The following is a 27,876-nucleotide window of genomic DNA, read 5'->3' on the forward strand; positions in this document are numbered from 1 at the left end:
TTTTGGTACCGTTCCCCAGATCTGTGCCCCGACACAATTCTGTCTCGGAGCTCTACATACAATTCCTTTGACCTCATGGCTTGGTTTTTGCTCTGACATGCACTGTCAACTGTGGGACCTTATATAGACAGGTGTGTGCCTTTCCAAATCATGTCCAATCAATTGAATTTACCACAGGTGGACTCCAATCAAGTTGTAGAAATATTTCAAGAATCATCAATGGAAACAGGATGCACCTGAGCTCAATTGAATCTCACAGCAAAGGGTTTGAAAACGTATGTAAATAAGATATGTTTTTTATTTGTAATACATTTGCAAAGAAAATCTAAAAACCTGTTTTCACTTTGTCATTATGGGTATTGTGTGTAGAAAATTGTGATTTTATTTTATTTAATCCATTTTAGAATAAGGCTGTAACATAACAGAATTTTGAAAAAGTGAAGTGGTCTGAATACTTTCGAATGCTCTGTACCTAAGGTAAACTAAAAAGTGTTGTATTTACTACCGTAAATATTCCGAACAAGAATATAAACGGAACATGCAACAATTTCAAAGATTTCACTGAGTTACAGTTCATATAAGGAAATCAGTCAATTGAAATAAATTCATTAGGCCCTAATCTATGGATTTCACATGACTGGGAATACAGATATACATATGTTGATCACAGATACTGTACCTTTAAAAAAAAGTAGTGGCGTGGATACGAAAACCAGTCAATATCTGGTGTGACCACCATTTGCCTCATGCAGCACGACACATGTCCTTCGCATAGAGTTGATCAGGCTTTTGATTGTGGCCTGTGGAATGTTGTCCCATTCCTTTTCAATGGCTGTGCAAAGATGCTGGATATTGGCGGGAACTGGAACACTCTGTCGTACACGTCAATCCAGTGCATCCCAAGCATGCTCAATGGGTGGCATGTCTGCTAAGTATGCAGGCCATGGAAGAACTGGGACATTTTCAGCTTCCAGGAATTATGTACAGATCCTTGTGAAATGGGAGCACGCAGATGAGCATCCCTGAGACGGTTTCTGACAGAAATTCTTCAGTTTGCAAACCCACAGTTTCATCAGCTGTCTGGGTAGCTGGTCTCAGACTATCCCGCAGGTGAAGAAGCCAGATGTGGAGGTTCTGGGCTGGCGAGGTTACACGTTGTCTGCGGTTGTGAAGCCGGTTGGACGTACTGCCGAATCTCTAAAACGACGTTAAGGCAGCTTATGGTAGAGAAATGAACATTAAATTCCCTGGCAACAACTCTGGATGACATTCCTGCAATCAGCATGCCAATTTGATTATATTGGCAAAGGTGAAATGCTCACTAACAGGGATGTAAACAAATTTGTGCCCAAAATTTGAGAGAAATAAGCTTTTTGTGTGTATGGAACATTTCGGGGATCTTTTATTTCAGCTCATGAAATCACCATTTAGAGTATCTGTTAATCCTTTGGGGCACAATTAGTGTAAAAAAGGTCTGTTTTTCATTCCTCCGCTAAAAAAAACGATATATCGGCAGATACATCAGTAATCGGTGACTTCCGCCTCCCTAAAATCGGTATCGGACCCAAAAATCCCATATCAGTGGGCTCCAATTTTAACTTGTGAAACAAGGGAGCAATATAAATGTATTTTTTACAGTCGTGAAAATAAAAAAGTGGTGCGTGTCCATACTTTGAAGAGTGTCTTGGGTGACAACACTGCTGTGAGATGACACTGCTATAATATAATGAACCCCCTCCTCCACATACTGTACCAACACTTGACATGTATCAGCCGTACTAGTGTTTCACTCAGCCCTGCTATTGTTTCAACTCAACACAGCAACAGAGGCATTAACCATGAGTACCCAACTACTACACAAACTGCACAGTTCCTCATGGGCACAAACACAAAACATCCTGCAACCTAAAGCCCCTGGGTGCAGACCACTGCATTTCCCCTTAATATCAACCTACAGTACATAGAAACACCAATTTACTCCAGAGAGACTAGAGCAACAGTAATCCCATCTCAGCCTCTCTCTATCTGAAACAGTCTCTCCAAGCACCAGCTGAATTAAGATGGCAAGTGAAAGCCAGGAGATCCGTTCAAATTGACGAGCAGAGCAGGCTTGTTAATGACCTGATCTGGGAGTGATCTCCAGGCAGCCGATGGGGGATAAAACACTGACATGTTTAACAAAGGCGTATGTTTGGTTACTCACTAGCCTGCATGAGCTGTCCCTGACGTCCAAACACCTGGGAGAAGGTGGCAGGGCTGCAGGTGAGGGTGTCCTCCATGGCTGTCCCACTGGCCAACGCTGTGCACACGAGGGGGATGAAGGTCAGAAACACTGCGTCACGTCGAGGCGGAGAGAGAGGGGAGAGAAAAAGAAGCAAAAAGAGGAGAGAAAGAAAAAGAAAGAAAGAAAGAGAGAGGCTTGTTGTTCCAAAGTCCAGAGCGTGAGCTGTCCTGGAGTCTGGAGAGAGCGAGTTGACTGCCCTCCACTGGACCAGTCCTGCTGCCAGTACTGCTGCCGCCAGAGAGAGAAACAGTCCACCGCTCACACCGACACGGGCAGAGCTTCTCACTGCACAGATAGAGAGGGGGTGTGCCTGCCTGTGTGAGTGTGTGTGTGTGAGCGCTTGCGTGGTAGAGTTCTGGACGTGCCTGAGTGTGTGCGTGCCTGTGAGTGTGTGTTAAGAGTGAGAGAGTGCCGGAGTGTTGGAGGAAGCAGCAGAGAGAGCCCTGAGTGCAGCTGTTCCAGTAGTGCTGTGATCTTGCTCTGTCTGTGCAAGGTTGACAGCAGGTTCTGTAGCTGAAGGCAGAGAGCAGAGCAGACACAGGCTGGATTCTCCAGCAGGTGAAAGTCGCCCCTCCCTCTCTCTCTTCCTACCTGCGAGTTGGCAGTAGGCAGGAGCCTTGTACTCTGGGCATGGGTGGTGGGAAGACGATTGTTGTTCTCTGATCTGTTGAGCATGCCCCCTTTCTCCCCTCCCTTTGCCTTCCCTCCGTTCCTCAACCCTCCCCTCTCTATAGCCCTCATTTGCTGTGCTTCAGCAATAACATCTCTCTCCCTCCCTCCCTCCCTCCCATGCAAACCCCCTCTATCCATCTTAGAGCCGGAGCTGCTGCTGGGAAACAGATTTCTGCAACCCCAGCTCTTCATTTCTCCCTGGTGCTGGAAAACAGGATGAGGGAGAAAGAGGTTGCATACAAGTATGAATTCTATATTTGTCACCTAAGGCTTCACCTTCAAAAAGCAGAACCGAAAACACTGAATATGAACTGAAAACGAGCAAGTAGCTCACTTGAAACCATTAATGTATTATACTATGTTACATATAGTATGTACAGAAACTGCTCTGCTGTTGTATTTGACTAATTGCATTTAATGAGATGAGTGCCAATGCTTATACGCATCTGAAAACACATTAATGTCCACCTGTTGAAATGAAGGGAATATCCAATTTAATTGAGAGAATATTACCTCAGATCCTGAGGCACCTTGAAGCGTACAGTGCTCATTATTTATGTAGGTGTTGGCATGGAAACCGCCACCCTCAGACAAATGATGACACTATCATTCCTATACAATAATTGAATTATTGCACCGAAACCATATTCCTCTCAGTGAGTCCACCTCTCTTTCTCCGTTCTGTTCAGGTCCTGAGCCTTCTGCAGGATGTCAGCCAGCTCCTCCGACAGGCTATTTCCCTGTTAGCAAAACTTTCCTAGGAAGCCCATTGTCACTGAGCCCTCTCACACACTGCTGTGCTGTTAAAAGTGTACACTGAGGGGACCTGGTCATAGAACTCACATCCTCCTTTTTTAATAAAAATAAATAAAAATAAGGAAATGTTAGAGCAGGACTCTCCAACAGTGGGAGATCAGCGCTCGGTTGGCTAGCTAAAGCAGGTGGCCTGCAGGTAAAAAGATCTGGCCTTCAACGTTAGGTTGTCAAGTGAATAATTAGCCATAGGCATACACATGCTTTTACCATCTTCAGGTGAATATTCAGCCAATCTAAGACGTTCAAGTAGGTGAACAGTTCACCTCAGTGTAGGTAACTGAAAAGTACCCTTATCTCACAAACACACATGCAGATGGACAGAGGAAAATAGATCTTATAGGGCCAGATATGAACTGAGTCTCTGGTACAGGCTCAGCTGTTGCATGACATGAGCAATGACAACAGACACAGAGAAGATGGCTCCTCACTGAAATCTCTGCCTAACTCAGAGTGACGCCCGCTGGAATTCATTATTCATTCCCTCTCGAACTTCGTTCGCTTTAATGCCATTCTCTTTGAACAGGAAGTCAGGACTGGGAAAGCTTTTTTTAGGACACAGAAGGCTGTGTGCTGTGATGTGTGAGCAGCAGCAGTCATGCCCCTCCCACAGAGCTCACTGACACTTTCTATAGAGAAGACAGACTACTATATTCCTCAGGGTTTAGGAGCCGCAGAGTGTTTGGAACGGAGGTTACAGAGCAATGAGGCTTACAGCGCCGCAGAAACTGCACCCCTTTAGGACTAGGATAGGTTCCTGTCTAAATTCACAAACGATAAATACTGTGGTCGTATGGTTGTGTACGTCTTACGGTTATGCTGAATTTGCGTGGTACTTTATATCTGCAGCATTAGTACAGTGTGTCCATGCACTTTATAAATCTGCCAGCTTTCCTCTGTATCATAGTTTATTTAGTGCTCTCTGCCAGCCTGGTACAGAGCTGCATGGGATTGCATTTTTATGAATCCTGAGGCCCTGTACACAGCAATCAGGAGTGCAATGATATTTCATTCTGACAGCTGGGGCATGGCACAGCGCTCCTCTCCACACACACGCGCTGCAGAGCACCTATAAACAACAACACCGACCCACGAGGGAACCATAAACCAAACCGCCATGGCACCAGGGGAAAGATAAACACGTCGCACCATCCCACTGAATAAAGACCCTCACAAATCAAATTCACACGCGACATTCAATTCGTCATTCGTCTATCGTCTATCAACCGTATAGCTCCACACACCTTTCTAGTGAAACAAATTCATTACAGAAGTTCTAGTCCTGAAGACATTCCAATTCTCCTGCGACTAGTACGGTTTAATGTTGCCGTTGCAGCTCGTCTAGTGTGTGGGCTTGATCAATCAAAAATCTAATAAAATCTAAGGCCATTAACGCGTGTGAGAGAGTGTGACGGATGGGGCTTGGACAAAACTAATTTCAGCACAGATGCACGCAGGCCAGAACCTGACTCTAAGCGTATTCATGGCAACGCAGCATCAATGTGATGGAGATGCACAGCATTCCATCCAGTAAGCTACCCTGCTTTACTTGCCAGTAAAAGACAGATGTTTTATTTCACTGTGAACGACACTTACTTTGTCCATGGTATGATACAGATCTGAAAAGAAAGGGAAAGACTGACTAGAATGTTCTCTAACAATAATGGTACCAATAATGTTGCTATTCTTAATATTTCAATCAAACAGAGGGAAGGTGTAGTAGAAACTCACGTAGTGGCATAACATATATGAGCCATGTGGACTACAGCGAGTTTTGTCTTTCTGATGACTGACAGCAGCAATAATGAAAAAGACAGGTAGGATTGAGGAAGTGGTTAGAGAATCCCCCGCATGTCCAACATCAGCACCAAAAGTTTACACCTCTAAATATAGGTCTTGAGGGTTCGTGTCAGATGAATGCACTCCATCACTGATAAAATGACTATTCTGAAGTTTAGATTGCATGCTGTAAAAACCTGAAAACAAAGCTCACAATTAGTATTTGGAACATGACAAAAACATACAGCAATGTATTGGTATTTGGAGGACAGGTTGTTAATATTGTGTAACTTAATGGCAGATGGTAAACATTTATATGTTACTTTAAAGCTTTTAATCTAGTACTCAAATCTATTATTAACTCTCTGACCTCTGTTCGTATTGATGTCTAACCGGTGTTGCTGTTTTAGCACCAGTCTCAGACGTCTCAAGGTCACGGTGTCCTGGCCATCACCCTGATTTTCTGATGAAGTCATTTCCTGGTCAAGCTGCACTGAAACAATACAGCTCCTGGAACAAAGATAGCGATTCCACTCTCAGAATAAATCTGATGCAATTTGTATGCAGTGCTCATAACTTTCAAGTAGAGAATTCACAAAGATTCTTCAGCAGTTTGCATACTGATAGGTGACTCAGGACTCATTTGCACACAGGTCATTGTTGTTCATGAGGCTGACTGAAAAGTGTAAAGCCTCTATTGCCTGTCCCAGAACAGGCCTTTCACAAGGTATCACCCACGCAGAGGAACGAGGCGAGGGCTGTAGGCATGAGATGACTCACATGTCAAATTTACTGACAAGTGTGCTACACTCAAAATAGACTCAAATCACAGGAGCTACCAAGCCAGCCATGGTTCTCGGACAGTCTACATATACTTAGGGAAAAGTAATAACTTTTGATACGCCTTGATTACAGTATCTATCTAAACTTTTTAAAAGAGAGCATTCCAGTTGGGCGCAACTTGCCAATGCCAAGATAGGCCTAGCTTCATCAGCCACCCTGAATATTACATGATGTACTCTGTCAAGGGTAGACTAAGGAATAAATAAACAGAGCATTTGGCATTCTGACCACAAGCCGATTCCAGCAGCAATGCCTCAGGTAATATTCTGGCTCTACAGCAAACAAATAATGACAGACTACAGCTTTAGCATTACAGCAAAACAGTTCATCTAGAGGGGGCTAATCACGATTCAGACAACTTTTGTTCTTTAATGAAGAAATTAATATCTATTCTTTGGCATGTCGAGAAGACAACGCAGGATAAAGGATTGCCCCACCTGCTTGTCATATTGCAGGTCATGTATTTAGATCAGATGAAAGACCAAAGTCAGTCATGCTCTAATGACACATTCTCCTTGGGATGACCGCTTCCCATCTTACTGAAGTAGCGTCATCAATCCACTTGTCATACCGCAGTCTTACCTCGACACAAACGCATTTCGGAAAGTATTCAGACCCCTTCCCTTTTTCCACATTTTGTTACGTTACAGCCTTATTCTAAAGTGGATTACATTTTTTTTATTTTTTTATATCCCTCAGTCTAAATACAATACACCATAATGACAATGCGAAAACAGGTTTCTACAAAATGTTACCCTTCTATATAAGGTTCCACCATTGACAGTGCACGTCAGAGCAAGAACCAAGCTATGAGGTCGAAGGAATTGGCTGTAGAGCTCCAAGACCGGATTGTGTCAAGGCACAGATCTGGTGAAGGGTACCAAAACATTTCTGCAGCATTGAAAGTCCCCAAGAACACAGTGGCCTCCATCGTTCTTAAATGGAAGAAGTTTGGAACCACCAAGACTCTTCCTAGAGCTGCCACCCATCCAAACTGAGCAATCCGGGGAGAAGGGCCTTGGTCAGGGAGGTGACCAAGAACCCGATGGTCACTCTGACAGAGCTCCAGTGGGCAGACGGAAGCCACTCCTTAGTAAAAGGCACATGACAGCCCACTTAGAGTTTGACAAAAGTCACCTAAAGGACTCTCAGATCATGAAAAACAAGATTCTTTGGTCTGATGAAACCAAGATTGAACTCTTTGGCCTGAATGCCAAGCATCACATCTGTAAGAAACCTGGCACCATCCCCACGGTGAAGCATGGTGTTGGCTGCATCATGCGGTCGTGATGTTTTTCAGCAGCAGGGTCTGGGAGACTAATCAGGATCGAGGGAAAGATGAACGGAGCAAAGTACAGCGAGAGCCTTGATGAAAACCTGCTCCAGAGCRCTCAGGACCTCAGACTGGGGTGAAGGTTCACCTTCCAACAGGACAACGACCCTAAGCACACAGCCAAGACGATGCAGTAGTGGCTTTGGGACAAGTCTCTGATTGTCCTTGAGTGGCCCAGCCAGAGCCCGGACTTGAAACCGATCATACATCTTTGGAGAGACCTGAAAATAGCTGTGCATCGACACTCCCCATCCAACCTGAGAGAGCTTGAGAGGATCTGCAGAGAAGAATGTGAGAAACTCCCCAAATACAGGTGTGCCAAGCTTGTAGCGTCATACCCAAGAACACTTGAGGATGTAACCGCTGCCAAAAGGTGCTTCAACAAAGTACTGAGTAAAGGCTCTGAATACTTATGTAATTGTGATATCAGTTTATTTTAATTTGCAAAAATGTCTAAAAACTTGTTCTTGCTTAGTCATTATGGGGTATTGTGTGTTGATTGATGAGGAAAATAAACAATTGAATAAATTTTAGAATAAGGCTGTAACGTAATCAAACGTGGAATAAGTCAAGGGGTCTGAATACTTTGAGTGCACTCTATAATACAGTAGTATTCGGAAAGTATTCAGACCCCTTCACTTTTTCCACATTTTATTACGTTACAGCCTTATTCACAAATTATTCATTTCTCATTAATACCCCATAATGACAAAGCAAAAACAGGTTTTTTGACATTTTTGCAAATGTATTAAAAATAAGAAATACCTTATTTACATAAGTATTCAGACCCTTTGCTATGAGACTCGAAATTTTTACATTTACATTTAAGTCATTTAGCAGACGCTCTTATCCAGAGCGACTTACAAATTGGAAAGTTCATACATATTCATCCTGAAATTGAGCTCAGGTGCATCTTGTTTCCATTGATCATCCTTGAGATGTTCCTACAACTTGATTGGAGTCTACCTGTGGTAAATTCAATTGATTGGACATGATTTGGAAAGGCACACACCTGTCTATATAAAGGTCCCACAATTGACAGTCGGAGCAAAAATCAAGCCAGGAGGTCGAATGGAATTGTCCGTAGAGCTCCGAGACAGGATTGTGTCGAGGTACAGGTCTAGGGAAGGGTACCAAAACAATGTCTGCAGCATTGAAGGTCCCCAAGAACACAGTGGCCTCCATCAGTCTTAAATGAAAGAAGTTTGGAACCACCAATACTCTTCCTAGAGCTGGCCGCCCGGACAAACTGAGCAATCTGGGGAGAAGGGCCTTGGTCAGGGAGGTGACCAAGAACCCGATGATCACTCTGACAGAGCTCCAGAGTTCCTCTGTGGAGATGGGAGAACCTTCCAGAAGGACAACCATCTCTGCGACACTCCACCAATCAGGCCTTCATGGTAGTGGCCAGACGAAAGCCACTCCTCAGTAAAAGGCACATGACAGCCCGCTTGGAGTTTGACAAAAGTCACCTGAAGACACTCAAACCATGAAAAACATAATTCGCTGCCAAGCTTGTAGCGTCACACCCAAGAACACTCAAGGATGTAATCGCTGCCAAAGGTGCTTCAACAAAGTACTGAGTAAAGGGTCTGACTACTTATGTAAACATGACAGAGTTTGACATTTTTTATAAATTAGCAAACATTTCTAAAAACCTGTTTTTTCTTTGTCATTATGGGGGTATTGTGTGTAGATTAATAAGAAAAATAAACATTTTATACATTTTGGAATAAGTCTAACGTAACAAAATGGGGAAAAAGTTAAGGGGTCTGAATACTTTCTGAAGGCACTGTATAAGCAGTGTATCTGTGTTTATGAAATAGATTACATTTCAGTCAGACGGTGCATAATTACTGTTCGACATATCACTATGCCTCCCAAATAGGCCTAAATACTCACCACCATATGCCAAGATTAGCAAATCTGTGCCTCACCTGGCTCAAAACAGATGCCCGAAAGTACGATGACTAAAGTTAAAAAGGACATAACCAAAACATATTAAATCATACATGGCAGCACACAGACGGCAAATTGAAAAAAGGCTTTAATATATCAATTAGAACAATATGTTTTACATAATGAGGTCAACAGGGATATGTCTTTGTTCATTCATCCTCAAACATATATTAGAAGATTCTCCATTAATTTCACTCCGAAGAGAATTATCAGGAATACCGATGCAGGAAGGCAACGGAAATATCATAAATTAGCTTTATAATATATATATATATATATATATATATATATATATATATATATATGGTTCAATTAGTTTTTTTTCAAACATGCTACAAGCACTTGAGTCATATCCCTCTCCTCTACCTCAGCTGTAAAAGGCAGATGGTCCAGAAGGAGCAACAGTGGGGTGAGCATTGTAAACAGGGACATGATAATTCCTCTATATAAACACATCATGGGATAGATAGGGACTAATCATAATCAAAAGTACAATACTTTGTCAAAGTATGTTATAACATGTAATAGGCCTACATATAGATGACATTGAAGAAAATACACTACCTCCCAGCCACCCTTGACTACAGAAATAATCAGCAATCAAATGACCTTACTGCGGCATGTTTGCAGCTGCAAGGAACATAACTGAAGCAACTTTTCAAGGCCATCCTTATTACTGGAACACAGTGGTTTCTGCTCTCCCCTTCTACAGCCATGATTCCAATTCTCAAACCTTTCTGAAATATTTCCAAACATCATCACGGCGGATTTTTTGGGGGGGCAATCCTCCGCACACGATCACCGCCGCTACATATTTCAGATTAATGCATTTGATTACATCATACAGATGAAATCAAGTCTGGGGAACTATTCAAAATTGCTCAATCTACAGGGAGTCTTAAACGAGGGCAATATTCCAACGACTATATTTCACTGACTTTGAGGCAACCCAGTTCTCAGTCATATGTAATAGAGATCTCCACATTCCATTCTTCACATTTGAACCCAAATCATTCAAGGATTCATACCGATCAAATCAAAACAGTTTGGCAGATGTTTTTTAAAGTGCTTTCAGACAAGACTACTTATAACTATGTATGACACATCAATAAAAATGTGAGCCTCTGAGAAATCCACAATGTCAATAAACTGGATAAGTGGCAGTGTTTCTTCCCTCCCCCCCCCACACATTTTCAATGTGGAAGGCATGTGTCATCTTCCCCCATCCCTTTCCCAGGGAGCTAACTGTCAGAGGTGTACGGCTGCATTGTTCTGGTTGCGGCAGGTTGCCCTGCTGGTACTCCTCTGATAAGCAACATAAGGAAAACATGCCGGAGAGCAAACAGACATCGCAACTTTGAGATCAAGGGGACAACGGTTGTCAGCCCACACATAAGGTGCAAGCCTACCCATACGCACATTTGAACGCATACACACACACACACACTTGGGACACGCCGTTTCTGACAACCCATTTCTACAGTTGAAAACAGTTCCGTTTTATCTTGGCTGATTTCTATTTTCGTCAGGAAGCCAACGAAGAGATATTCTACAATGCATTCTCAACGGAGCACTGCGTGAAATCAAACATACATATTCATTTGCAAATCATTTGTATGAATTAGAGTAGGTGCAGGACATGGAGACAGACACGCAGACAAGGGACAGGTCTCTGTCAGCTGGATTCAGCACATGCATTAAGAGACGGGAGGATTCAACAACAACCACCGAACAATGGAAACATGAAAACGGAGCAAAAAAGAAACACCAGACCAGTTTTGTGAACGGATATAAATGATTGCCATTTGCAATATCAGCTTTTAACCGTTACGGAACCCCAACATCAATGTTACGAGTCAAGTTATGACTTACAATATATATATTATATTTATTCATTGTCATTAATAGTCTGTTTAATCCTTTCTTTTTTTTGTGTTTAGAAATCTGCACCCTGTCCCAGGCTCATTTCACAGAGAGTGATGTAGAGAGCGGCGCCCCTCCCCCTGTTCAGCCAACACAGCATGTGATGTGACGGGAGTAGAGAGCAGAGTTCATGTTGTCCTGTAATGGAATCAGCCCACCTCCAGATCCTCCTGTCTGTCTGTCAGATCATTGGGAAGGCCAGAGTTTCTCACCAGAGGCGCGCCAGCACAGCGACATCCTCCTAGCCAGGGACTTCTTAATCCTCAGAATCCACATTTCTCTACCTGGCTCATTTCAGCAAGTATTCCTGGAAGACAAGAGACAAGTATCAGCTAGTCTTCTCTACCTTGAAGTGCAACACAGAACCTGATAAATAGAACCACGTTGTGTTGAAAGTGTTCTCTAAGACACAGATTATTGTGTGAATGTTGATTTAAAAGTAACTTGGTATGAATTAATTAGGCAATACGTCTACATGGGCTGAGACTAGACACTGTTTGAAAGTAACCTTACCTGGGTCTCTTCAGGCTTCTGGCTGGAGAGGTCCTCTGTTTTCACCTCCACAGGAGCTGCAGTGTTGGCCATCTGCAGGCTCCGAGTCACCGGCCCAACAGCTCTCTCCCTCGCTCTCAGAGAGAACCGTTCTTTCTTAGGCGGCACCTGAGACTGCTGCTGTTGGGGCGATTTCACCTCCGCTCCCTTCTTGGGTGGCACTTCCTTGCCCATGCGTTGCTTTGTCTGAGCTGCTGGCCGCGGTGAAGAGTCACTGGGACTCTCTGAGGGCAACGGGGTGGGGGGTAACGATTGAACTTTGCCTTTTTTACTTTTCTTGCTGAGAGAAACTGTGGCAGCTGGGAAAGAGGCTGGCCTCTTGGTGCACACCTGTGTGGCAGCCATCTTTCCTTTACCCACCGGTGGTGGGGCCTCAGCCTCCGCAGGGCCAGGTCCAGAGTTGCGAGCCCGAGTTTTGCTAAGTGTTTTGGGAACCGGCTCAGCCGGCTCTGGCTGCTGGATCTCAGAGTCTGTGGTTCTCCGTCGAAGGCTCATGTTTATGTCTACAGCTGGTGTTGCCTCTGTTGCGGCTCCCCTTTTGGCCTTTTTAGAGACCGGCTTCATGGGACAGCTGCCTGCTATATGTTTACTGAGGCTGGCAGGGTAGGTGAACTCTCTGCTGCAGTGAGGGCATACGTGGACCTCCTGCTCTTGCGGCTCCTCCTCTTTAACCTGGCTAGGGGCCTTAACAGTAGCTACAGTCTCATTCCTCTGAGCGATGGCCTTCTGAACCAGCTGGTTCTTCTTCCTACTGAGGGAACTCATCTTGGTTTTGCCAGGCGGTTCGTGGTTGAAGTTGAGCCTCTTGGGTTGGCCCATTCTGCGGAAGGCGTTGTGCCCTGCGTTGGCAGCAGAGGCAGGCGACAGAGAGCCGTTCTGGGGCTTCACTATCTGTCTGAGAGGGATGGGGTTCTTCTTGGGAGTGTACCGCCTCTTATCACTGGCGTTGGCACAGGCTAGTATGTGCTTGTGCAGCTCGGGCATGTTGTCGAAACTCTTGCCGCATTTGGTGCAGCGGATGGCAGTGCTGAATGTCTGGGGKATGTTGTGGGTAGTGAAGTTGGTGGCCGAGGCCACYGAGYCTGCAGCSGTGCGGTTGTGGTAGGGGAAGGGGGGTGGCTTGAAACTGGGGTAGTGTTGATTAATGCCCAGGCGTACGTCTGGGCCTTTAGGCTTGCCTCCCTCAGAAGCCATGATCTTTATTGTAGTGTAGAGCTCTTCAGTTGGGTCCTCCGGTCCAGCCTCTTCATGCTTCCCGTTAGTATCAGGCTGCTCCTCCTCCTTCACATCAGAGACCCCCTGGGAGGAGGCAGCTTCAGCAGAGGACTCAGGCCCTGTGGTTGAGGAGGGGTTACTCTCCTCTTTGGCCCTGGCTGGGTCTGTGTAATTCTGTGGCCTCAGCTTGCTGCTCTCCACCGCTGCGTGTGTGCACGGCTGGCTGGGATGCAGGTCTTTGTGGTGCTGCTGGAGGTTGCAGAGGAAGGCGAACTCCTTGGAGCAGAAGGAGCAGACAAAGATGCGTCCCACACCATGGAGGGCTGTGCGGTGCTCCAGCAGGGCCGGAGCATTCCCGAACAGCTGCACACAGAACTCACACCTGTAGGGCCACTCAGCGGCGTGCTCCACGATGTGCCGACTGAGCTCTTTGATGGAGCGGAACGGATCCTCACACACGTTACACACAAAGCTCTTACTGAAGGGGTCTGGCTCCAATCCCTCCTCCTCCACCACCTCCTCAGAGGGCTTTTCAGCAGCAGCAGATGGAGGTGAAGACACTGTGGCACCAGGAGGAAGGCCTAAATCAGCCAGCTGATCCATGTGCTGGACCTCCTCTTTAATCACAGTGCTAGAGAGTGATGCTGGGGAGACCACTGACGGAGCTGGGACATCTGATATTCCAACAGGAGAGGTCGATGAGGAAGTGGGGGGGGATTCTTTTACGGGTGATAAAACAGGGAGTTCAGAGCATTGGGATTTCCCCTGTCCCGCAGTAATAATCGGTTCCAGGTCTGGGTTAATTTGGATATCTAAGAAACTGTGGTTCCCACTCTTAGCAGGTTTAGATTGTGCTGAGGATAGACTCACAGGGACAACATCAGATACTGAGGAGGACTCTGTAGAGGGGTTTGATAAAGCTTTCCCGATAATGGGATCTGTATTGTGGGTGGGGTCTACTGGCTTAGTGACATGTTCCTCATCTCCATAACTGTTACTTACCGCAGCTAATATTGTCTCTGCTGTAGTAGAGTTAGATACACAAACTGACTCGTCCTCACAATGGTCAATGGATCTGGGGGACATTTTAGGGGAGAGGAGAGGGAGAGAGCTGGAAGTGGGGCAGTCTGGTGAGGGCATAGAGGGTAGGACAGGGGGAGGTGGAGTTGGAGAGGTGAGGCTGGAGACGCAGGGGGAGGAGGGATTCATAGTGACAGGGGTTAGAGAGGGGGGGGAGGGATCGGCTGATTCAAAGGGCATATTGGAAGAGGGACTGTGAGAAGCTGTGCCTGTACCACTGCTTGCAGTATACTGAGAATCTGGGCTTCCCAGGGCACAAGAGCCCTCCTCTCCTGCTGGGTTTAAGCCAGCGTACTCATTCATCAACACCTTCTCTAGCATACTGGTATTGGGCTTCTTCTTCTTGGTGTGGGGCTGTGTCGGAGCTGGACTTCCCTTGGACTCTGGCTCCGCTGTACTCTTCCGACTCATGCTTAAATCCAGCACTTCCTCCCTGGGCGTCTTGTTGAAGCCGTCACTCCATTTACTGATGCCGCTGGAAAGGTCCAAGGGCTGCTGATTACATGAGTTCCCTCCGCTCCGAGAGGCAGACCAGCTGCACCCGTCCTTCCCGCTGGGACTCATGGTGTCCCTCTCCTCCTTGCTGGACAGACTCCAGGCAGAGGACATGCCCAGGCTCTCCAGCTTTGGCACCTTGAGGGTGTACGACGAGACCCCAGCCTCGCTCTTACAGCCATCTGCTTTCAGCGCAGGGCTGAGCTGTGGAGATGAGGGAGGGGAAGCCGTTCTTCTCTTAAACCTGCCTGAGGTTGCAGGCAGGGACGCAACGGAGAGAGGGGGAGCTAATCTGTGGCTGTCTGCTATCAGGGCGATGGTGGGTTTCTGACCGTCTGTCTGAGTCTGGAGGAGCTGTTTGAGCTTAGGAGACAGATAGATAGTTTTCTCCTTTTGAAATGCTAATGAGTCTGAGGACTGAGGGAAGAGACTTTCCACCAACAAGGCAGATGAGGAAGACGTGGAGGAGGAAGAGGAGGCAGAGGAGGACCCATTTTCAGACTCCATTTTAAGACTGGGCATGAGCGGGGGTGTCGACGTTCTCCTTTTCGTCGTGGGCTGGCCGAGGTTGGAGACCTGCTTCACAGCACAGGTCCTGGTGTCCACTTTGAAAGCCTGACTGATCTGATTGGGGCTGATGACCACTGCATCGAGACCAAACAGTGCTGCAGAACTGGAGTCCACTTCGATCACCTCACAGCCGCTGACTGAACTAGCGGACAGGATCTTGCCGTCGATGTACAGGCTGAGATTCTCYGAGATGTTATYGGATATGTCGACCATGTACTCCTCTCGGTCCCCCTCATCCTCAGTGTCTGCACTRGGCACATAGACRRGGGGTGGGCTGRCACKRGGGGACTGYTCAGGCAGAYGMTGCWGCTGWKRYGGGCTCTCCTGCAGCAGCATGCCTTTCCTGCGCACACCCTTGGGCAGTAAGTGGCGCTCGTGGATTCTGCGCTGGTGTCTGCGCATGTTGGTGTGAGTGCCGAAAGCCTTATTACAGTACTTGCAAGGATGAAGCTCCTTTGTCTCWCCATTCTCATCCACGATAAASGGCYGRTCACTCTCAGCCGCAGGGTCCTTCCTCACAACCTSARGGCTCYSCATARGTCCTCCAGGGACMGGGGASCCCMTGACAACRTAGTGGCCAGAGACAGTGSYACAGTCTGGGCTSGAACMRYCAGCCTGCCCCAGAGGASTGAGTAAAGTAGCAGTCCCAGCYAGTGAGCCAGGCCTTTGGCCYTTGTTYTTTGGCCCGTTCTCATGCCTCCGCTCGTGCCGCCGACGYCCCACCTGCGAGCCRAAGGACTTGCCACAGTAACGGCATTTGAAYGTGTGCGTYTGCTGGTTTGCRGTGGCATGGATGTGTGTGTGGCGCTCCAAGCCCTGTTTGGTGGAGAAATGGCGCTCGCAGTGCTGGCAGGGATGGGACTCCTCTCCGTGGGGGTCACCTTCAAGGTCAGGGTCGAGGTATGGGTCAGCCTCTGGTTCAGGCCTTGGTAGGGATGAGGCAGTCTGAAGGCTCCCAGGCCCCACCTCACCTGGGCTGCTATGGCTTAGTGGCAGATCAGGCTGCTCACTCCTCTCCTGCTGGCTCAGCTTCAGTAGCAGACTGAGCACTCTGCTGTGTCAGCGACAGCGGCTGCTGCAGATGCCCTGGGTCTTCCCTCTTCATCATCCTCTCCGCTTCCCTCTCATTGCTGCTGAGATGAACTGGGCTTGAGAGAGGCCGTTCCTCCCCATGGGGGAGCTCTCCCGAGTCCCTTGGAAGGCCCTGGTGATGGGGAGAGTCTCTCATCTTCCTCATTTGGACTACAACAACAGAGAACAACAACAGTTAGTTACATAATTTAAAATGTGAAAAAATTTAATTGAAAAAAATGCTGAGATTTTAAGAGAAGAGTACAGCCGAAATGGTTGAAATACATGAATAACAGGATTTAGCTAGCTTATACCTAGGGCTGTTGCGGTGACCGTATTGCCGCCACTAACGACTGCAGTAAATGCCACATGACCATTGAGTCACGGTAATCTCCTTATGCGCTCAGGTCATGCGTTGGTAGGACCCTAACGCCAACAGGTACTAATATCCTGGTTCTCACCACTCTATTGTCCCTCTAACCCCGCTGACATCAATGCAAATGAATGAAAATCATAAACACTGGTCATCAAAACCGCATCATCCTTTTAAAACTCAGCATTTCGCTACACTCGCATTAACATCTGCTAACCATGTGTATGTGACCAATACAATTTCATCTGGTCATCTTGAAGAGAGAAGTTCAACAGCAGGTTGAAACGAGTGTAAAACAGGGTCGTGGATGTTGTTTAAAAGTCTAACTACAAAATGGACAACTCTTTCGAAGGTGGTTACTAATTCATAATACCCATACACATATTAGAGCTTATGAATGAGCCGAGCCCCCCCCCCCCCCCCCAAAAAACGGAATCAAAATATGATTGTTGCTGTTATACAATACATCGCCTACTGCATATTACGCATGGCAGGAAACACATGAAACAAAACTGATTTAAGAGGTCTTTGGTACATAATTGGTCAAGCAGCCTATACTCCAAAATGAAAGGCATTCTAGTAATCACATTTGAGTGTGGACTGTATCATTATGCATACTGGATGGACTGGTTACCTTATCCTACGCTCCAAACGTTCTATCCATGAGTCTGGGGGAGAACGTCTAGCTCTAGGACAGGTATTCCCAAACTGGGGTATGCGCAATGCCGTCGGGGATACGCTAAATATTTGACTTTTCTTCACATTTTCAAACAGTCCATTTATATTTTCCAACGGGGCTATACTTTTGGGTGAGTTTTTTTCTCCTGAGTCTGAGTAACCTCATTTCACTGCCAAAAATACATTTAGACCATCTAGTGTTCAGCGAAATAACAACACAATGTCAAATACAGGTAGCCTAGTCAAATACTGAACATCAAATCACATTAAGCGTTACTCTCTCGCGGGAATTCCACTAACGGTCCGTATGTGGCCAAAAGTAGCTGCTGCACATGTTGGTATCTGTACTGATGGCACAAAAGCCATGACAGGGAGGCATAGTTGAGTGGTAACACACGTGGAAGCAGTTGCTCCAGATGCCACTTGGGTACACTGCAGCATCAAGGCTCTTGCTGACAAAGGAATGCTGGACATCTTGAAAGACGTTTCAGACACTACAGTGAAAATCATTAACTTTGTTAAAGTAAGGCCCCTGAACTCTCGTGTATTTTCTGCATTATGCAATGATATGAGCAGCGACCATGTCGCGCTTTTACAACATATAGAAGTGCGCTGGTTATCAAGGGGCAAAGTATGGACACGTTTTTTTAAATTGAGAGACAAGCTTAAAGTTCTTTACTGACCATCATTTTCACTTGTCTGACCGCTTGCATGATGACGAGTTTCTCACATGACAGGCCTATCTGGATGATGTTTTTTCTCGCCTGAATGATCTGAAACAACGATTACAGGGACTCTCCGCAAAATATATTCAATGTGCGGGACAAAATTGAGGAGTTGGAGCTCTTCATTAACAAGGACAACACACAGGTCTTTCCACCATTGTATGATTTTGTGAGTGCAAATTAACTCAAGCTTACGGACAATGTCAAATGTGATATAGCAAAGCACCTGTGTGAGCAGGTACTTTCCCAAAACGGACGACACAAACAACTGGATTCGTTATCCCTTTCATGCCCTGCCTCCAGTCCACTTACCGATAACTGAACAAGAAAGCCTTATCGAAATTGCAACAAGCGGTTCTGTGAAAATTGTATTTAATCAGAAGCAACTGACAGAATTCTGGATTGGGCTGCACTCTGAATATCCTGCCTTGGCAACCACGTACCTAAGTGAGAGTGGATTCTCGGCCCTCACTAGCATGAAAACTAAATACAGGCACAGACTGTGGAAAATAATTTAAGACAGACTCTCTCCAATACAACCCAACATTGCAGAGTTATGTGCATCCTTTCAAGCACACCCTTCTCATTAACCTGTGGTGAGTTATTCCATTTTTGATGAACGAAAGCTTTTATATGTAAGATGGTTAAATAAAAGAGTAAAATGACTGATTATTATTATTATATGTGCCCTGGAGCTCTTTGTCACTTCCCACGACCCGGGTTGTGACAAAAACTAACTAATTCTTATGTTTAATAAATGTATCGTATAGTGTATGTGTGGCAGGCTTACAATGATGGCAAAAAAAAAAAAACATTTGAGAGTGCACTGACCCTTGTGCTAGAGGGGGTACGCAGCTGGAGGTTGAATGTTTGACGGGGTACGGGACTATAAAAAGTTTGGGAACCACAGCTCTAGGCGATGCTGTTGGTTTATTGATTGTGCAGGCCTGCTTACAGTTCGCTTACAATTATAGTGAATTTCTATATGATTTTGAATAGCCTAGTAGTTTTTTATATTTTCATCATTAATAGGATGATATTACCTTTAGCTACAGAATCTCACCACCATGTGTTTCCATCTCCTCCCCTGTCTCCTTTATTCCTTTCTCAAGCGTGCAGACTGGCTATCAACAGTTTAGTGAAATATGTTTTGTTAGCGAAAACATGTTACTAACAATGTTCCCGAACAGATTTGACTTGTTTTCCCAAATTAAGCACTGGGTAGGTGGTGCAGGAAGAGGGTTGGAGAGCCCATGGCATACAGAGTTCGGGTGGAATATCACCTGTCGCGCAGGGAGACCATGCTCCTCAAACAGTGGTTGATGTGTGGAGGGAAATGTATCCCTCAGCTGCTCATATTACGCACATGCTCAGCTATAAAACCAAAGTAGCCTACCAGGCATCATTGAAAAACAGACTGGCGGGAAAGATCGAGGCCACCATTCCCTATTTGAGTGCATACAGATGCCATGTCTTTTCCCCCCGTTCCTGCCCATTTGATAAATAGGCCATTCTAAATCGAAACTAATTTGACATATCAGTAAATACAAGATTCAATTCAGAATAGTATGATGGGTGAAAATATGTTCACTTGAGAGAACAGCTATGCAGCCTGACGCAAGGAACAGAGCGCAATCTTTTTTCCCAACTTTCTCTATCATCAATAGCCTATAGGCGCATCATGCAGCCCATATAGGTTTTGATTTCTAGGACATTCTAAGGTTTGTATCATTCGCAAGTAAAGTTCCCAAGTAACTCTAAACCTAGCATATAGGACCTGTTAAAAATTATCACTTTTTACACTCAACATAGCCACTTCACATGCACACTTGCTCCGGAATGGGAAAAATATCATTTCAGGTAAGTTCAATTATATTCTTCTTACTATAAAATCATATAATATAAAATAAAATAATGGCATGGGACTTACAAGCATATCTTTTCAGCTAAATGAACAAGCCTACAGCCTATGGCATGGAGCATAGCCAGAAAACATAGTTGGCCAATTCATATTCTGTTATTCTAAAATACATTTTATTCATATCATAACGTTTCTTTAGGTCTAAAATAAACAATGGATTTATTGTGATGGTGTATATTAATTTTATTATATATTTGTTTTACCCCTTTTTCTCCACAATTTCGTGGTATCCAATTGGTAGTTAGATTTGTATCATCGCTGCAACTGCCGTACGGACTCATGAGGCGAAGGTCGAGAGCCGTGCGTCCTCCGAAACCGACCCGAAACCCGACCCAACCATTCCAACCAAATCATACTGCAAATTCTTGACACAATGCCCACTTTAACCCGGAAGCCAGCCGCACCAACGTGTCGGAGGAAACACCGTACACCTGGCGACCTGGTCAGCGTGCGCTACGTCCGGCCCGCCACAGGAGTCGCTAGTGTGTGATGGGACAAGGACATCCCTGCCGGCCAAACCCTTCCCTAACCCAGACGACGCTGGGCCAATTGTGTGCCGACCCATGGGTTTCCCGGTCGCAGCCGCCTGCAACAGAGCCTGGACTCGAGCCCAGAATCTCTAGTGGCACACTGCTATGCAGTGTCTTAGACCACCGCGCCACTAGGGAGACCATCAACATTTTACCTGTAGATGTTCCAAAGGTGCACATCAGTGGCTTGAACGCAGCTGGTATGCATGGAGGCCTGGAGATGCTAAACTTGTTTATGTTAATTAACGGTCAATTACCGTGAGACCCGCAGTCTTTTGCATGACAATAATTAGCTGACAAAATGTCATGACCGCCACAGCCCTACTAACACCTCAACTGACTCCCCAAATTAAACAAATATCCATAATAATGGGAGAACTACTAACCTTCCTCTGTGTCCCACATCTCTCTGACAATAGGTTTGGTTACGCCTGTTTGCCTGGGCCCACGGAATGCACCCAAACCAGCCTGTCTGGCTCCCTCCAACAGCTTTCTTCTGGCTAAGGGGGAAAGCACACATCAACCAACAAACATTAGCTAAACTCAAATAAACCATTTCACATCAAAGCAATACTGGTAAATTGTGGAATTATTATTTCAAAAAGTTGACATTGGACTACTTCTATGTAAGTAAATCCACTATTAGAAAAGGAGATTTTCAGATGAGCAAACATCTAGCGTACTGAGTGTACTAATTCCTTTCACACCTCCACTCACAACTGTGCTGCGTATTGGTTGGCACTTAAAACTACGTGTAATTACAAACTCATAACATTAAAATGTGGCTAACAGAAAGCAAAGCAAGATATGACTGCTGAACAGGATCTGAAAAATGTAGGTCAAGTACCACGTGTGCTTATGTAAAATTTTCTTTGAATATTAACAATGTTGTTTTTTTTTACAAGCTGCTGCGGGTTAAAAAGTCCGTTAAGAGTCCAATACATTAAAATAAAATTGCTGGCCAAAATTACTTTTAACAGCCTTGATGCCCTCATTCTGAATATTTCAAGAATAAAACACTTGTCTTGGCTACATAATGAACACACAAATGTGAAGTGAATTATGGAATGGCTCATCATTGTGGTATTTATGGCCCTAGGCAGGAGACCATTTTAAGTTTTAATCTCAGCCTGCCTCAAGAGACTGGGCTAGCACCCAGTCATCACTGGAGTTGCTGTGACAAGAAGGTAATCTGGCATGGTCTACAAAGCCTGATTCATGCCACAGAAACACATGCTACAGCTCAGTCATCTGACAAGCATGGTCAAATAAATTCTGAAAAAACTGTGACACTCAAATGGGTTTCAAGTCAGAAAATGTAACAAATTTGAGTGCTTGGAAACAAGTATTGAAATGTTGCTAGCATTTAGGCTTTCTACCCGAAGTACACACTTATTGTTGTGCATTTGATACAGATATTCTAATATAATTTAGCATAGAGGGATTGCAGATGAATGACAAGCATGCTCAATCTCAATATTACACAACTCAGAATGTTGAGACTTCTAACATCTCACTGAGTCAATAAATCCTACTGTAAATTCAAAAACAGACAAGGGTTGCATGCATAGGCCTACACCACATATAGACATACAGTAGCGACTGTGGATATACCACCAACACTAACATTTTCCTTCATATTGAAAAATAAACACTAGGCCAATTACATGGAGAAAAAAATCTCAAATTCTATGGATTTCATTCTAGCAGCTAGCCTAAATTAAAAGATAATTATGGAAAATGCAACTCAATCTGAAGGTTTAGTATTGTTGAGAAAGGAAGGGTGGGACTTCAGAGCTTGTGCAACTGCATTCATCCAGGGCCTAGTCTGCACTACTTCAACTTTGCATTGGTTTTGGCTGAATAGCTAGCTACCCTCCCTAGGCCAAATGAAAATAGAGCTCACACTTACCTGGGGAAATTAACAAAATATCTAACCGTTCAGCTAAGTAGTCTTGGTTCCATCGAAAAACTAAAACAAAGCGTGTTTATTTTCAGGGCAAGCATATAGTCCTTGCGATGGTACAGACAAAATTGATAACTTATCCAGCTAGCTAACAGTGGGTAGCTGGCTAGATGTAGCTTACGTTAAGGGTTTACAACACATGTATGACATATACCTAGCTCCTTTTTCCCATTATCACAACCGCCCTGTTTTGATCAGTTAGCCATTTGCTGAACACAAAGCCAGCGCTTGCCATCTTCCCTGCACGGGTTGTCTGGCACGTCCGGGCTTGATTTAGCCTGCTAGCTACCTGAACTGGATTGACAGGTCCGATCGAAACAAACAGATGAGACTATGAAATCCATAACCTGCCAGCTTTGTAACATAACTAACTAGTTGGGTACCTTTTAAATATAGGTAAGTCTCTAATGTAATCAACCGATCAGATAACGTGGCTCGCAACTGAGTTGTAAATTTGGAAAGGACGCGTCATTTAAAACGACATGATGAGTTAGCTAGCTAACTTATTATTCTGATTTATTTAGCTGACTAGCTAATGTTGACAGTGACGTACTGCCTGTGTTGTTACATAATAGCTACCAATTTAGCTGCAATCACACTCTTTTATACGAATTAACAGTAATATAAAAGTAGCTAACTTTTTGAGATTGAAAGTTTGGAAGGAAAAATGAACTGCATCAAAACCTCGCTACAGTTCGCTAAGCTAGCTAGCATGCTATCAAGAATTAAACTTTGAAATGGCATAAATTCCATTTTCTTCGACTGCTGCTACCCACTGCGAACTACCGTATCGAATAGGTTGGTGAATAATCTCCTGCAAAATGTATGACAGGATTTGTTTTATTGTAGGGGTGTCCGCCTTACCTCGCTTTGCCCTGGTTGAATTTTTCTTGCTCAGACTGCTGCCTCTTTCTTCCTCTAATGCAGCTGTTATCTCAGGGTTGTCTTCCCCATTGTACCACACCAGCAGCTCATCCCCTGGCCCAATTGGCTGTTACAAGGAAAGAGGAGAGTGGGAACCAATCAGAGACATGTTTGCTAAAAGACAGGACGAAATATTTGGGCCCCTGTCGTGTCTGTCAAGTCAGAGTCCAACAACAGGAATGTTAGGTCTTGACATTTTGGTAGCTATGGTAGTTGGGTGGTAAACGGTATTTTAAAATGTAAAATGTCATTATTTTTATGTTAATTATTTATTAGCCTACCCAAGTATACGAGAGATAACATAAACATTTAAAATGTGCATGAATTATAGAAAGAGGTACTTACAATGGTAAACATAGCAAAGACCAAAAGGTTGTAATTCTCTCATTTGGCTTTAAAGCAGCAATCAGCTGATGAAACACTAACAAAGCTTTTCCCCACCCCTATTTTCAGTAAAAAGCTGAGGGTTGGGGCAGGACAAATGTAAGCACTCTCAAATTCATAGACAGAGCTATGGATGCCAGGACTAACCATCCATGACAACAATGCTCGCTTGTTTTGACCATGTTTTGAGGCTATATAGTGTTTGTTGACATTTACTTTCTTTACAAACATTGGATCACAACAAGCTTCCATTTTAGATTCTGATGGGTTACGACAGCTAAACTAAGCTAATGGGGCATTTATAAGTTATATACGTTATATTCTTCAAGAATCAATAGGTACATATCAGTAATTTATTAGTCCAAAAATGGATGTAGCAACTGATTGCCCCTTTAATAAGAATCTAAATAGCCAATACTCGAGATTCACATTAGAGCTGGGATGATAAACCGAAAATGATCGAATCTGACCATACAGATCACTTATCACAGGCATTTTGCTGATATCGTTCATTACGATAAGTAGCCCATACTAGAGAAATGTTAAGCTTTAAATGAAATAACTTTGCTTATATGGGTGATAGTTAATGGGACAATTGATGGCTACAACCATCAAAACTAGTAGTAGTAGTTTAAATGATTTTTTTTTTTTTACTGTGGTGCACATTAATTATTATAAACATATTCTATTCATCGTTATTGCATCAATTCAAGTAATTTATCCCAATATGGATTTTTTTGTCCATATTGCCCAGCTCTAATTCACATACCTAAATAGCAAACCATCCCATCACTCTGCTTTAGTGATCAACTGAATGAGAATAACATTTTACCAGTGAGACTAAATGTCTAACTTACCCGTAACACTTTGTAGTAAATGGCTCGGTTTATCTCCATGGGGAAAAGGTTCTGTTCTTGAGTGGAGTTAGCCCAGTTTACATACCGTTGCCAGTTCCCCTTCATGGGGTCTGTGGTATCCACACACATCCAGCCCCTGGCTGGAAAATACACCTACAGAGGACATCTTGGTTATCGAGCCAATATTCTTTCAAATGTATGTATGAAAATGGATAACAGCATATATAATAGGGAGGGTGTCCTGTGCCTGTAATGTGTACAACCTACAGTGCTAGTCAAAAGTTTGGACACCTACTCATTCAAGGGTTTTTCTTTATTGTTACTATTTTCTACATTGTAGAATAATAGTAAAGACATCAAAACTATGAAATAACACATATGGAATCATTTAGTAACCAAAAAAGTGTTATATTAAAATATGTTTTATATTTGAGATTCTTCAAAGTAGTCACCCTTTGCCTTGATGACAGCTTTGCACAGTCTTGTCATTCTCTCAACCAGCTTCATGAGGAATGCTTTTCCAACAGTCTTGAAAGAGTTCCCACATGCTGAGCACTTGTTGGCTGCTTTTCCTTCACTCTGCGGTCCAACTCATCCCAAACCATCTCAATTGGGTTGAGGTCGGGTGATTGTGGAGGCCAGGTCATCTGATGCAGCACTCCATCACTCTCCTTCTTGGTCAAATAGCCCTAACACAGCCTGGAGGTGTGTTTTGGGTCATTGTCATGTTGAAAAACTGATGATTGTCCCACTAAGCACAAACCAGATGGTATGGCGTATCGCTGAAGAATGCTGTGGTAGCCATGCTAGTTAAGTGTGCCTTGAATTCTAAATAAATCACTGACAGCTCACCAGCAAAGCAACCCCACACCATCACACCCTTCCTTTCCTGTGGTGGTCCTCATGAGATCCAGTTTCATTATAGCGCTTGATGGTTTTTGCGACTGCACTTGAAAAAACTTTCAAAGTTCTTGAAATTTTCCAGATTGACTGACCTTCATGTCTTAAAGTAATGATCGACTGTCATTTCTCTTTGCTTATTTGAGCTGTTCTTGCCATAATATGGACTTGGTCTTTTATCAAATAGGGCTATCTTCTGTATAACACCCCTACCTTGTCACAACACAACTTAGTGGCTCAAACGCATTAAGGAAAGAAATTCCACAAATTAACTTTTAACAAGACACACCTGTTAATTGAAATGCATTCCAGGTGACTACCTCATGAAGCTGGTTGAGAGAATGCCAAGAGTGTGCAAAGCTGTCATCAAGGCAACGGGTGTCTACTTTGAAGAATATCAAATATCAAATATATTTTGATGTGTTTAACACTTTTTTGGTTACTACATGATTCCATAGGTGTTATTTCATAGTTTTGATTTCTTCACTATTATTCTACAATGCAGAAAATAGTAAAAATAAAGACAAATCTTGGAATGAGTAGGTGTGTCCAAACTTTTGACTGGTACTGTGGATGTGTGTTAAGGTTGATCTGAGGCTCTATCCTCTGCTGCTCACCTCCCACATGTAAACATTGCTGGACACCTGGGACCGCTTTTTCTTCTCTCCTACAAAAGGGCCGAACCTCTTGCCTTTAGGAATCGGCCTAGAGGCCCAGACACCTGGGGGAAAGAGTGGAATGAAATTCAAAATTTCACCATGCAATATATAGAATCTTTCAGTTTCTAAAAATGTGTTAAGATACTCTGATTCTCTGAGGCATGCCAGGACAGGCTGGAGATGCTTTTTTAAATATAATGTACTCTACTTCCACTACCTTATCTAGTTCATCCTCTCCCTTGTGATCACTTGTTGTTACTGTATGATCATCAGTATCAGGAGCTCCACTCATCCTAGGGCCCTGTGTTTTGATTGGTCATTTAACCTGGATTTGAACCTTATTTAAAACCTTTTTCATCAAACTTTCCCCTTTTATTTTTATGTCAGATGGACCAACACCATCCTCAGACAATTGCTTTCATTTTTGGTGTAATTATCATTTCTGGAATGAAGGTTGAAATGAATGAAATCCAGGTCATGATCAACCAAAACACAGGGCCCTAGACCACACCAGCGAACACCACAGAATCAGAAACCACACAACCACTCACTGTTTATCGTAAGATACACTGCTGCTATTGGAATTGTATCACCAACAAACGATCATGGATCACTTATCTACGAAACTGAAAAGTAATGTGACGTTAGAACAAACCCAAAGCAGCTCATTTTCAACTCACCAATACGACTTTGATCAACAGCAGAGGGGCTTAGTCTCAGGCCATCGGACAAGCTCTTCCACACATGGTGTGGAATGTCAGCAAGCGTTTCCATTGTCCCTCCAGGAACAGCCATGGTCACCTAGAATATAACACATCCTCATGTCTCAAACAGACCAACACCCTGACCAAAACATTTAAAAAACCGTCACACCGGGAACACTAAAACTCATGTAGAGAATGGGCATAAATGTATTGGCTTTTATTTAACCTACTCAGGTAAGACTCTACATGGACTCTGGGTCTGGCACTTTCAGCAGGCTGTGTTCACATGGGATCTAAAGGGGAGGCAGCACAGGAGACATGGTAGGATAAGAGCATTGAGGCTGACTGCCAATGCCACATGCCGGCAGAGTCACTGTACTGACTATCAAGGGGATAGCTATCAATACTACTCAACTACAATTATGTGTGCATGACACTAAAATGTAAAGATGAACTGTCCCTGTATTAACAACAAAAGGTTGCAGTATATGATCTGCCAATACCACACAAATATGCATGTTTGTTGAATCAAGTTGTTCTTATTTCAACAAGCTTGAGGAGAAATATCCTTTTGTAAGAAGTTGCATTTGTTTCTCATGATGGATAACTTATTAGGAAAGGAGTGGGGATTCTAAGGCAAACTGTCCTAGCCGTCACTGGTTCCAA

At 44.2% G+C, this 27,876-nt stretch overlaps 2 protein-coding genes across 2 annotated transcripts in view; both read right to left on the reverse strand.

Moving 5' to 3' along the window:
* LOC111969805 (kazrin-like) overlaps positions 1-2,918 on the reverse strand; it is a 156,591-nt gene extending 153,673 nt beyond the window's left edge. Inside the window, exon 1 of the mRNA XM_023996072.2 lies at positions 2,204-2,918. Coding sequence (XP_023851840.1) covers positions 2,204-2,279 — 76 coding nt within the window. The 5' untranslated portion in view covers positions 2,280-2,918. The remainder of the gene's footprint in view (positions 1-2,203) is intronic.
* Positions 2,919-9,753: 6,835 nt separating this feature from the next.
* Positions 9,754-27,301, reverse strand: prdm2b (PR domain containing 2, with ZNF domain b). The gene is given in 10 exon segments (XM_070445817.1): positions 9,754-11,913; positions 12,120-16,538; positions 16,540-16,643; positions 16,646-16,711; positions 16,714-16,760; positions 21,199-21,316; positions 23,647-23,773; positions 24,948-25,100; positions 26,465-26,568; positions 27,187-27,301. Coding segments are annotated over 10 exon segments (5,271 nt in total). The 3' UTR covers positions 9,754-11,895.
* Between the last annotated feature and the right edge of the window lie 575 nt (positions 27,302-27,876).

The sequence above is a fragment of the Salvelinus sp. IW2-2015 genome, linkage group LG11, assembly GCF_002910315.2.
Source record: "Salvelinus sp. IW2-2015 linkage group LG11, ASM291031v2, whole genome shotgun sequence".
Lineage (NCBI taxonomy): Eukaryota > Metazoa > Chordata > Actinopteri > Salmoniformes > Salmonidae > Salvelinus > Salvelinus sp. IW2-2015.